Here is a 13,455-nt window from a genome sequence, read left to right as displayed (position 1 = left end):
CTTGTACCAATATTTATGTGTTTAAATAACAATAATAATAAACATTTCCATTATATTATACATTTGGCTATATTACTGTAGCCATATCAACCTCACTGGAATTATTATTTACCTATAATTGTGGATCCTGGTACCAAGCGCAACCGAACACACACCAATCAGCTGATTTATGTAACGTCATTTAACTTTTATTTGTGTTCATAACTTATAAATTGTATACTATTATATTTACTTTTGGACGTAATAACTTTATTGCCATTTTTGAGTTAATATGCTTTTTTGTCCGCCACAACACAAGCATAAGAATAACAACGTGAAGATAGATAATATTAATGGCTGAACTGACACAGTTTGTTTGTCGATAATACCACAGTGTTAAGATAGAATAATTTGTGCTACAGAAATCAATCACAAAAGTAGTTTCAATGTTAGAAGTTTTGAATTTTCTTGATCCACTACAATCACTTAAAGACTATAACTGATTCACTTATTTGTGTCATAACTTCAATAGAATGCCGGATATACTGCATTCTGGTGAATTATGATGTGAATACATTTCGAAAATATATCATCCAATAGTGAATTAAAAGTTAGTGAGGATACAACGGATATTCTAGTTTTACAACTAGCAACCAGTAGTATCTTCTATAATAGTTCGTTCCCGGCCAGAGGAAATCAGAAGTCAGACGAGAAGAGGTAGGAAAGATATATTTGATACGTCACCAATATGTCGAGGAACCTTTACTATAAGCTGGCTATAGAAACGTAGGAGCAGTGTCCCACGCCGAGTTGAAACGTGATCCGGTGCGGATGCATGACCGAAAGCCTTTAGTTAAACAAGTCCATTTAAACAACGTGGTCAGCATCCAATGTCGAACACTTAATGAGCTATTGATTTTGGGGATTTATTTACAGCTACATTAGTTTAACTTCTACTGTTACAACAAAACAATAACTATTATTAATAATCAGACCACCGTTTTATAAATTACAATAAGGTAAAAAAGCCGAAGAACTCGTTTAAGCTTATTGTGACACACATTCATTGTGTCAGACTGTTTGTGCCTAATCAGGATGGATTTTACTCCATATTATGTTACAAGTACTTTGTGTTAATACCATCCAAGTTGAATTTTGTAACTTCTTCAAATATGCTTTTATGTGATTCTCATAGTTGAAAGCGTGAGTCAATTGAAGCTAGAGCACCATGGAAAACCTGGAAGCACTGGACGGCCATTTCGTCCTATTATGGGACTCTTCAGCAGTGCGCATCCACGATCCCGCACTCGCGAGCGAGATTCGAACCCAGGACTTACCAGTCTCGAGCCAGAGCCCTTAACCGATAGACCACTGAGCCGGGATCCAATGGTGTTAATGTCTAACTTCAACTGATTCACGAAGTTGAGCAACCGTTCACCAATTGTCTTCAGTGAGTTCCTATCTCACAATAGACGTGGTTTGAACTCCACTGGTCACTGCTTCTCACTAGAACTCCTTGATGTACTTTTCAACTATGAAAATACTAAATCTCCACAAAACCCTTTCTGATAATTCTATGTGATTACTGTTAGCTATTCAGCAGATGTTATTTAAATCGATAAACGTATTACACAACCACGATAGCCACATGAGAAAACCATGTGAGGTTAGTTAATATCCTAATACACTGTAATGAATCATCGATTTATACTGTTTGAAATAAATGCAGAAGTAATATGTTTAGCGATGTGTATTTGCTTGTTTAGCGAAAATATTGCCCCATTTAAGCTAGTACTAAGAACCTCCATTTTCGACTCATCAAATACGAATTTAGAAATGTGATTCGATTTGTTTTTCAGTATAATAAATTAACAGAAACAGTGTTCGTGTTACATGTTTAACAGTAAAACTAAATTCATTTTGTACAGTATCTTAAACGGCAACCAGATGGCTAATCACACAAATCGTCCAAACATGCAAGACTTAAATTTCCTGTATTTCATACTGTGAATATTCAGCTGAATTCTTAAGCTGTTTGTAATTGATAATTATCGTTTTCGAATTCTGGTACTCAAATAAGTACTCATCAGGATCATAAGCTTTTAAAAGTTTTTTTCGCTTAATCATATTTTACTCAACTTACACTTATACCATTTATAACCAGCATGAAAATTAATATTTGTTTGCCTTTAGCTTGATGTCAGATAGATTTTCTTTGGTTTGAATGCACTTGCACACTGGTGTGATATCTGGTAAATCCTCTCATTTCACAGAAGCTATACCATCAACATTATTGGTATTCTAATTCAAGTACGCATTATTGATGTCTTCTAGATATATCTACGTTGAACACCGTATGAATATGATGTCTTAATACAATAGTTTATATTATTGCTCAGATAAACAACACTGATCCACAGGAATTCAATTCAACATGGATTCAACGGGCTATTATGTGTGCAGAAATTACTATTATTAAACAAATACCCGTTTGCTGAGTAATTATTCCATGTTTTGTCTGAAGTACAATGAAATTATCACTATTAAGATTGAAAATAAAATTTCGAACAATCTTGAGGATGAAATTTCCTAACTAGTCTAATCACCCTGGGGGACCATGATTGAAATCATGATGATAAAACTAATTAGGTTTTACATAGGTACATAATCAACTATTATCCAATCATGTGTACATGTTGATTTATTGTGTAATGAAGAGTGAGTCATTCAATGCAGAATGTATTCAATGTATAACATTTGTAAGAGTATGTGGCTATCTCAAAAAAACCCACCGAATTACCATATCCAGACAAAAAACGCACATGGATGTCACAAACCGCTTCTGGACACTTGAACACCTATAGCTTTTTTCATAAGTTGGAAAACAACGAACTTATACGTTAGATTACTGGAAAGGATTTGGTTTTGTTCCTCAGGTGATAACTGTTAAACAAGTGCACCTAGAGAGAGCTACTCAGCTTTAAACTTTTTGGTTGAAGATTTATACTTACATTCGTTTGTGTAGCCAGGGAGTACAACTAACATTGACACAAATACCGTGATTCATTTTAAGTGCACAAACCACTACTTCACATATGACATCGAAAGCAATGGAAGATATCCAAGTAAAACTCACACAATTATCTTGTAATGCAATGCAAGCAAATGCTAGCACAGGGCACCGACCAGGATTCTCCATTGAAATCTGTCCTGGGCTCTGCCTTCCAGTTGTTCTCAAGTGATATTCACTTTTAATATGTCCCTCCGATTCCCACCTCAATGTGTTCGTCGGTTTACCTCTTCTCTTTTTGCTTTGAAAATTGCGTATTACGGCTTGCCTCGAGATGCAGTTTGATGATTTCCACCATATGTGCCTTATCCATCTCCAATGTCTTTTCTGAATTTTTTTAGGTTGGAAGGTGGTTCGTTCTCTGCCACAGTAGGCTATTGCTGATGATACCTGCCCAATGGATATGAAGAGACTTTTGTAGATAACTGTTCATAAACACCTGTACCCTTTGATGAGGGTTGTGGTGTAGTGTGGGCTACTTATATCCACACCAGTAGTATATAACGAAGGTCGGGCATAGAATGTATTTCAGCAGGAGATCGATAAGGAGAGAACAGGGACAGGATGCAGTCGGTATGAAAATGTATGAACAATAATAATCAGAGACGGTGGACTGATATTTGCAGAAGGAACAGTCAAGATTGAGACATTTGATTGATAGTTTGCCAATTAACTGTTTACTGTATGGTTGTCAGATTTTAATGAGACGTTCTGTAATTTTGTGCCTAAATACATTCGACTATCCTCACTTGTGTTCTTGTTCACTACAGTAGTAGTTTTCCAAGTTTTATTTCTATACAGTAGAACTGTATTGACGTTCTTATTAAAAATTTTGACTTCGGTGTCGCCTAAAAGTTGTGTTTGAGTTCCAGATGTTCTTTTTCAATTATAGGAGTGCTTTCCTTGTTTTTTCAACCCATGCTTACACATCTGCATCAGATCCTCCTTGTTTATCAATTATGCTACACAGATACGTAACAGTTCCCATCTCTTCCAGAGCCTACCCATCCTTTTGGTATAACGATACTACTTGTAAGTAATCCGAATTTATTCTTTTTCTTGTATTTCATTGACTGAATTGACTGTTTTCTTAATTCCATAGCGTAAATCACAGAATGATCTTAGTTAGACAGCCACTGAGAAATCCAGAAGCACTAAACATCTGATTCACCCTAGAACGAAACTCTTCATTACTGAGCATCCACAACAGCTCAACCATCAAAAGGAATCAAGACATTCGATTTCGCGCATGAATACCTAAAGTCAAGATCATTCACCCAGTTTTCAATCATTTCTAACTGCTTGATATAAATTTTAAAATAACGTCAGTTATAAAACTTTAATTCAGTTGAAAAGAATCATTATTATTATCAAACGAGATAATCATATAAGAAAAGTAAATTATTTACAAGTTTATAGGTATCATTACCAAGTTTGGATTTGATAATTTTGAATCAATTGAGCATTGGGTAGATTGTCATAAATAAATAAATAATATATTTGTAATATCCCAATGAGTAGAAAAATTAGATTTTCTGACGTTTCGTGATACAGTGTAAGCTACCACTTTTTCAGAGAATGAATAACCATTTGGTTATGCATAAATATTCTACTCAATTAAAACTTAATTACATCCTATTCAGGTAATAATTCATTTAAATTATTTATTGAATTCATTAATTGTTTACTTAATTCATCACATTGTGTTAATAAACATGAAATTTGACTAGTTAATAAAACAATACTTTCAATCTGTTGTGATCCGGATAATTTTGAAGAGTCATTTATTGAACTAATAGTTGTATTGACTTTTTTTGGACTATTGAAAGGACTTTGAAATATTGAACTAATGGAATGTTGATTATTGCTGATACCTTTTTCACGTGCTTGAAGTGTATCAACAAGTTGTGAAATATCTCGATCAATCTGTTTAAAAAGAAAAAAACAAGAGGTAAAGAAAAGAAAAAAATTCATGTTATGAATCAGTTTTTTTGTCAAGTAACTACAAAGGGTAAACAATAAATTAATTTGATTGTATCCATCATAGATTATTCTCAACTAGAATACCATTATGAACCAAGGAAAATTGGATAACTGTATTTTTAGGGGTCCTGTTCAGTAGGCCATTTATTCATTAGATCACCCTGTGTTTTTACAGCTAAAAAACACTTTCAACTTAAATCAATTTGGTTTTATAGCGCAACGATCATCCAGAAATTTTCATAGCGAAAGAAATTTTATTCATGGTATGAGATAATCGTTGGACTTCATCAATGTGGTATCCATAACTATTTATTATATTTCAGATCAATTATCTGACAGTCGATAATCTTGAAGAGTTATGAATGCGATTTCATCAATGTGTACGAAAAAGATAACCTCAGATTATAAACTTATTATTACACTAGTGATTAATTAATAATCAACATTAGTAAATTTTGAAATCTTTGTTTGAATAAATTACCCAACATGATTGACTAGTTTATAAGTTCAGTTTAGATATTTCATGAATCTAAAGGTCAAACAGTAGGTGAATGATTGTACACACGGTACACCATTAAGAGATACTGATTATGAACCTAGTCAAAGTCTTGGTTTAGATGTTGTTGTTTAGGTAAGAAAGACAAATATATGTAAAGTTATGGTTTGTGTATATCTTATTCAAGTAACCAATCGAAGCCTGTCGATTATTTCTTTGTCTTTTTGTTTGGATATCAAGTTGAGTAAGTATACAGAAAGCGTGTGTGTGTATCTGAATCGGATGACAGTAAAACGTAGAGCTAAGACAGTATCAAAAACATTAGTCGTGAACAGATTAACAATATGAAAAAACTAATGTAGTTTAAAATAATAGGAAAAAAGTATATATTACTCACTTTATTTTGTATAATGATAAGATCAGATTGTTTTTGTGACAATTCAGTAGTATATTTATGCAAATATTGTTCATAAATTGATGACATTTTCACCAACTTTTTTGTAAGAAAGAAAAAAAAAGTAAAGTTTAAAAAAGTAACGAATAAAATAGCAAGTAAATAATGAACGATACTTTAATTACAATCAAGTTCAAAGGTTAAAGGATATCACATTGTGTAAACATGTTACGAAAAGGTAGATTATGAAGGAAAAGAATAAAAGTGAATAGCGAAGATAATTGTTAGCTGATAAGTCTTGTTGATTGAACTCTATTCTTGGATACTAAGCTAGTCTCGTAACCCGCAAGCTAGAAATACACAGCGACTTGAACACGAGAGAAAAGGCACAAAATATGCGGGAAGCACTTTATTCCAAAGGTTCCTTTATGAACAGAAAATATACGGTTTTTATAGTATGTTAGAAGTCCTTGGGTTTTCCTGAAAATTCTAGAATACTACTAAACATAGTAGTAGTTTAGTAATCAACCAATCAGAACCTCTACATGTGACTTTTCATTTTTGCGATATTTCTAGCAAAACTTCTAATCAAACGCTGATTGGATAAAATGCTTCTTAATGTTTCCTGAGCTTGTCATATCCATTGCGAGAAATTTGCAGGATCATCCGAACACCTCCCCTCTTGTTTTTGAAGATTCGGGGTTGATACCCAGACTGCATTTGTCGACTTTGCAGGTTCATCCCAACATTAACAAGTTGTTTATCGCAAAATATAAAGATCTTAATTCAATTTGTAAACATTTGCATTGTTTTATTGTCGGCTATGAACTGGATTAAAACTTGTAGTTGTTGCATATGTGAATGACTTTCTGGAATTAGTAGCCAAGCCAATATGTTCAATGTTGAAAATGAAAGGTACTTTGTCTGAAGTCCGGAGTGAACATCAACTTTGGGATGCAGATACAGCCGGGTGATGAGTTCTGAATAGAAAGAAATGTCTGTTATATCCTAGTGAAGAAATAAGTACGGGTAACTTTCCGGGACCAATTAATCAACGATTATTCTATATATATTCTTATTGTTTAACTATTGATCAATTCGGTTGTGTGTATCTATATTCATTTTATTATAAGCTTCATGTTGACCTATTTATTATTATTATACGAATTACTGTTCCTAAATTATATTCAATCTATTGATTACTGTTTCCCACGTTCAGAGTCATAGCTTGATCTTGTGCAGATATTATTTCCTATTTTATGGTGGGATGTGGTCTGTCTGTCTGTCTAGTATATAAACCTAGTATGCTTGAAATAAATGATTCGCATAGCAGAAGCTGCAATTGGTGTTTTCGGACTCAATTGGAAGTGACTAGGCGGACAAGGGACAAATAAAGACGCTAAACTGGTCATGCCAGTTGAAAGTCATTGATTTGGCACAGTGTCAAGATTAGACAAGTCATATTCCGATTGGTAAATAAATCACGTGACAAAAAGCCGGACATAAAATCATATCAAATTGGCAACGGCCTGTTTTAAAATTCATAACAATGTCTGTCCTGGATTCCACTACTAGGTATGTTACATCTATTCTGCAAAGGTCTTACGACTGTTTGTATGCAACATTGTGAGTTTGTACTGTTGAGTATCCCCAAGTAGAATGAGATAGCACTATAGTGATATCTATTGTTCAATTCATAGGTTCCCAATTGTATTAGTTAGAGAAAAAGCAGCAATTTCAAAATTAACGGTGTGTTTAAAATTTCTTAAGATCCGAAAACCTATTCCAAACCATATGATTCTTTTCGTCTTGTAAGCGTTGCATAGACAACAGTTTGAAGAAGCGAACAATTTGTCAGTCAGTCATACGTAACGTACAACACGGTACATTTATGCATCGGTTCCGGTTGCTCCACATCTCATCAGAATAACGCTACAGTAACATCAATTAGCTGTCAAACACCACGACATATCCTCGCTTATATTAATCCATGTGGACAAATGTGGACGCACATTCGACTGGGAAAATGTTGAGATCTTGGACAGATGGAATATTGAAAGCACTAGAAATTTTTTAGAAGCTTGGCACTCAGGTCAATCAGAAATCAACAAACACATTGAGATCGATACAATCATCTACCTGCGCTACAAATCTCCACTATACATAAATATTCAAATAGAAATGTTACGTATATAACTAAGTTATTATTTATTATTTATACACATAAATATTGGTACAAGGAAGCACCAGAGACATATGCGCCACACAAATCTCATTTGATTTGTATGAGGGCTGTGATACTGCCCAGGTGCCCAAACTGAAGCAGGTGGTTTTCTTAAGGGGCCACACCCCTAAGACAATTGTATTTAACTTTTATCAAACCAAGTAAACCTAACAAAAATCTTTCTACTTAGCAAGTTGTAGAACCATCATCAGTCATACCTACGTGAAGATGAAATTCATTCATAGATTAATATAAAATTATATATTTGCACATTAATAAAAATTATTTTCAATAAATTCATAAATATTTCTCTATAATCGATAATTGACAGATTACCGCTTCACAATCGAACTCTGGAATATTTGGAATAAATTGCCTCTTTTTAAATGATGTTGACGTTGACGACGACAAGGATGGAATTGATTGAGAAGTTGATGCGTATGGTTGATTCGCTATTGTTGTTGCCATTGACGAATGATACTGTACTTTCATAGTAGATAAAAGTGGTTCAAACGTAGGAATCCGTTGAAGTTTTTTCAACATAACTCGACCTAATTCTGTATGATTGTTGGTATCATTGCTGCAACCATCTCTACTACCACTTAAATCATAATGACTTGAAGTTTGTCGACCGCGATTGACAATCAGAATACCGGCCTCAGCTGGTCTGCGATTAGTTGTTGAGGATAACTTGTCAAATGAGGAGTAGGTTAACGATTTAGTCGAAGAAGATCTTTGACATATATCTAAACCCAGCTCAGTTGATGATGAAGCAAGAGTATCTTTTGGCAGACTAGATACAGAACCTCGTTGTTGCTGTTTTTGCTTAGAAGGAGTTTGCAAGCTACCATAATTGCGACTGTTGTTAGTGTTGTTCAAATACGAAGTACTAGCAAGTCCCGGTAATGATGAACGATGCCAATCATATTGAGGCGAAGAAGGTAGAGATGAAGAACGACCTAAGGACAATAAATCAGTACATCCATAAAAAGAATGACATTCGAAGTGAAATGAGATCTAGTCAGTCAGTTATAGCAATGGATAACTTGGGATAGATGTGTATCGGTCCAAATTGTTATATTTCACAACAGCATAGCAACAACGGCAGTTAACAGGATGAGAGGTAAGTGAACGAGTCAAAACGACAAAATATCAATACAAAAAAAACTAAACATAATAAATTTACTCCAAGAACAACAAGTGAGATAGAAGAGTGAATAGTATCTGAATAGAACAGAGTGAAACTAAATGGTTCTGCTTCATGGTGACTTGGTGAGAGCCACGTTATCTAGCATCTAAACCACTGATTACCATTATTAGGCCAAAAAGTCACAGAAGATGCACCTCTCAATAAGGTACTTTCCATAATGATACCTAACTCTTTCCCGAAAGATTGTGAATTCAGGCTTTTAGACTTAGTGCTAGACCAAAACCGGCAAGATCACAAAGTGCCGTTGCCCCCAAATGCCCTGGTACGGCCGAGAGTGGGGAGAGTCCGCTCTTCCTCTCGAAATGCTCACACATGGCCACGCATATGTAGCCTCTGACAGGAAAGTCCTACTCACTGCCTTCTCGCACCACGGCTGTTGTTTACGAAATTGAGAGGACGAAAAGCGAATGTCCGGCGCCTTAACCGGGTCGGTGGACACGGAAAGTCCACCTAGGGGAGTTGGAAAACCCTGATTCCAAACCAATGGCGTATGAATCAAGCATTGGTCACCGGCTACCATGGGACTGCATCTCCTCACGATGCTCCACTGCCTTGTGGATCAGACTTTTGGTCAAAGGCTCCGGGTGTGGTCCCCTAAGAAAACCACCTGCTTCGGTTTCGACACCTGGACAGTATCACAGCCCTCACACAAATCAAATGAGATTTGTGCGACGCATATTTATCTGGTGCTTCCTTGTACCAATATTTATGCATCTCCAGACACAGAGGTTGCATTACGTTGACATACCATACTGGTTAGATGAGGTCAAGTGAATGACCACGCTAGATTCTTAGAGATACATTATACATTGATGGCATGAAATAATAGAGTTTAAGCTAGTGACACCTATTGTTCTGTTCGATATAGGGTTCGGACATTGAAAGCTCCGGCATGTAGCTTAAAGTGTGGTTACAGGAGACATTGAATAAAATATTTTGAGCTTCAATTTTAGGCACTGGTAGCACGTATTGAACAAATCAAAGACAGAAAATGAGGGTCGATGGTGAAAGTGGAAGTAGTATTTGGTGAATATGGCGTTCGATTATTAAGGAGGTGATTTGAGTGCTGTTAGAGGTATAAGAGAAGCTATTACTTGTTATTTCCTCAAGTTGTGGAAGAATATTTCATCTTAAGGGACCTGAAAAAGAACCGGATTGTTAGTGGTGGTATCGAACTGGGAGTCTGAACGCAGAGTTCAAAAGGGAGATATCTAAGGTCAGTCACACATGACTTTTCTCTAAGACGTTTTTAATTTGTTAAATCTGAGCTTCGAAACGGCTTAACTGTGGAAACGGAAATCCTTGGAGTAAGCTGTGATATTCTACAGGGGGGAACTTCTTTAAATCCTTCCTTCCGTTATGAGCAGACAGAATTGCTAAAAATGATGATTTTCTAAGGAAAAAAACCTTACTGTATTCAGAACTATGTGCAGTCAGCAGTACGACTTCACCCTCGAACCATAAGCTGTTGCTTAGTGTTGTCCAACCAACCTACCTAACACTGTAAAACCTAAAGGAATAAATGTTCCATACAATTTAGTTCGACTGAGTCATCTTGATATGCAAGCCCGATAATCACGTTAAAGTAGAAGCTGCTGCTACCATCAATCTTTTATTCTTTCTCTATATTCAAATGTCTAGATGTTACTCACAAGACAGTTGAATATGTCTATATTCCTCATATGCATTAGAGCATCTGTAGCGAATATACAATTTAGATTGGCTATTAATGTTCGTAGACAATCAATTTCTGATTATCTAACCAATTAATTCGTTTTTTACATCTAAACATATTTGAATTTGTGATTTCATCTGAGTTTTTTTAGTTAGTTTGAATTAAATAGAAAGACATGGTTATCTTTGAATTCACACTTTTAAAAGATTTTAATTCATTACTGGTCAGTAAATTCATATTCCCCTCATAATGAAGGAGTATTATGAATTCAGATCGAAGCTAGCCCCACGGATTCGTCTTGGAGTAACATATATATGTATATCCACTTGAAAAATATGTATTATATTACGTTATAAAAGCAAAAACCAGGATAATAAATCAAGTTAGAGAGATTATAATTAGTTACAATTTATTCAGAGCAATAATACTTACCAGATCCTTTTGTTGACTGGAAAGAATTTAGCTGCGAATATCTTGTGAAATTATGTGACTTCTGCTGACTAACACTTTGTTCTGCACCCATTCAGTTCAGCATTAGGAAGAAATTAGTTTTAGCGTCCACAAATTGAATAAAGAGATAATAGATTATAGTGTTTACAATGCAATTACAGTTTGTGAGAGCCTAGGAAGGAGAAAGAGAAATTCGGACAAAAAGTAAAGTTAGGGAGAAAATAATAACCGCACTTTTACATCAAAGAAAAACTAGACGCCATTATGATTTATAAAGTCATCAGAACTATTTTTGGGTCAGAGTCTCTGAGTAATATATTTCACAAAGATATTCGACATGACAAGCAGAAAAAAAGGCTTAAAAAACAATATTGAAATCGCTTAGCCAGTCCTACATTCTGACGTTTTAAAAGTGCTCAACTTCAATGTTCGTTAGGGATCCAAAAAGGTTGGTTTATATTTCTGAGTACTTTCTTGTAACGGTTGAATTAAGAGAATAAAATTCAGAGAATGAACTCTCCCAACTCTAATAAGAATTAGGTCTAGTAAACTGTCTGATAAATGATAGACAAAGTACATTGTCATTGGTTTACAGGATTAAATTTTATTTTACCAACCAAATACCATTGAAACAGTCAGTTAGTCACAACGTAGAACTTCGTATGTACGTACATCAGTTCGAGTTGCCATGCCACATAAGCACAGAGATGCAGTTGTCGATTCAAATCCCATAGTGGTAGAAGTAGTAAGAGTATAAGCAGTAATGTGAAAGATTAGGGTTTGAAGATGTAATTTAAGGAGTATAATCCAATGAAATAAATTTGGAAAGAGAAAAAAGATAGAGACATGAAGAATTCAGAAGATTAGAGTTTAGGAGAACACAAAGAGTGGATGCACCTTCGCCATTGCAAACGATTTTGAGCCATGTCATTCAAGGTCTCTAACCATCGGTTGCTTTCATCTCGCGGATCCCAACCAGGTAGTCTACACCTACCAACATGGCTCAGTCCCCTTATCAGTGACTTCATGGATTTGTGCTACGTTTTGGTTTGACCATCTTAAGGTTCTTAAGGACTGCATCAAAAACATGTCGATTGTGTAGGAAAATCAAACATTCTTACATTATAACATTATTATTGTGTTCAACCAGAAGACTGGATAAAACTACTAATAAATTAGATTTTTGAAATTATCCATAGGAATGATTTTAGCACATGGCTGTTTTCTTATTTATTTATTTATTCACATATATATTGGTACAAAGGGCACCGGATACATATGCGCCACACAAAATAATGAGAATGGGAGGAGAAGGAAGAAGATGTGCATATATAAAAGAAGGAAAAAAAGAAGAGGAGAAGAGTAATGATGGGGGGAACGGAAATGTACAACCAGAAGAGCTCTCTCAGTTAGGAAAGTTATAGCCACTCTTTATGAAGAAAGTAAAAGATTGTTACAGCAGGCACGCCACTGGCTTCTATTCTGAGCCATATCTGATAACGTCTCTAGCCACTGTGTTGCACCATCTCTCGGACCCCAGCCAGGGAGTCGTGAAGGACCAACAGAAGCTAGCCCTTTGCAGCTTTCTTTCATACCACGACACCATGTCATACACTAACCGGCTGCTTTCTAGACTGAATAAATAAATTGCAGTTGATAACTTTCAAGGAAGTCAATATGAGAAAATCCTGAGTAAGAAAAATATGTCGTTCAGCAGAAATGATTCTTTTAATAAATTCAACCCAAACTAATTTAAGATAAAAACGTCTCAAGTGTATGTTGTCATTACTCTACTTTTAACACCCTCCATATATATAGAAATTCTTGTTCAATCTTACAAAAAAACCGGTAGTACACAAGATCAGTAGTGAATGTAAATCTCGTTTGATTGCTATTTATGACTTATTCAGTTTCACAAATAAGGTATAAGATCACAACATTCAGTGAATCTATTAATAAATAGAAAATTACTAC

The 13,455-nt window shown here is 35.0% G+C and overlaps 1 protein-coding gene across 1 annotated transcript; it reads right to left on the bottom strand.

Moving 5' to 3' along the window:
• Positions 1–4,684: 4,684 nt before the first annotated feature.
• Smp_069820 (hypothetical protein) lies at positions 4,685–11,660 on the bottom strand (the record flags this gene model as incomplete). The annotated part of the gene is made up of 4 exons (XM_018797648.1): positions 11,464–11,660; positions 8,483–9,105; positions 5,926–6,021; positions 4,685–4,975 (listed from the first exon to the last, which is right to left on the bottom strand). The coding sequence occupies exons 1-4, from the start codon at positions 11,552–11,554 to the stop codon at positions 4,685–4,687; spliced, it is 1,101 nt and encodes a 366-aa protein (XP_018652669.1). The 5' UTR covers positions 11,555–11,660.
• Between the last annotated feature and the right edge of the window lie 1,795 nt (positions 11,661–13,455).

This window comes from Schistosoma mansoni, chromosome 5 (genome assembly GCF_000237925.1).
Source record: "Schistosoma mansoni strain Puerto Rico chromosome 5, complete genome".
Lineage (NCBI taxonomy): Eukaryota > Metazoa > Platyhelminthes > Trematoda > Strigeidida > Schistosomatidae > Schistosoma > Schistosoma mansoni.
This window is presented reverse-complemented; position numbering and strand designations above follow the sequence as displayed.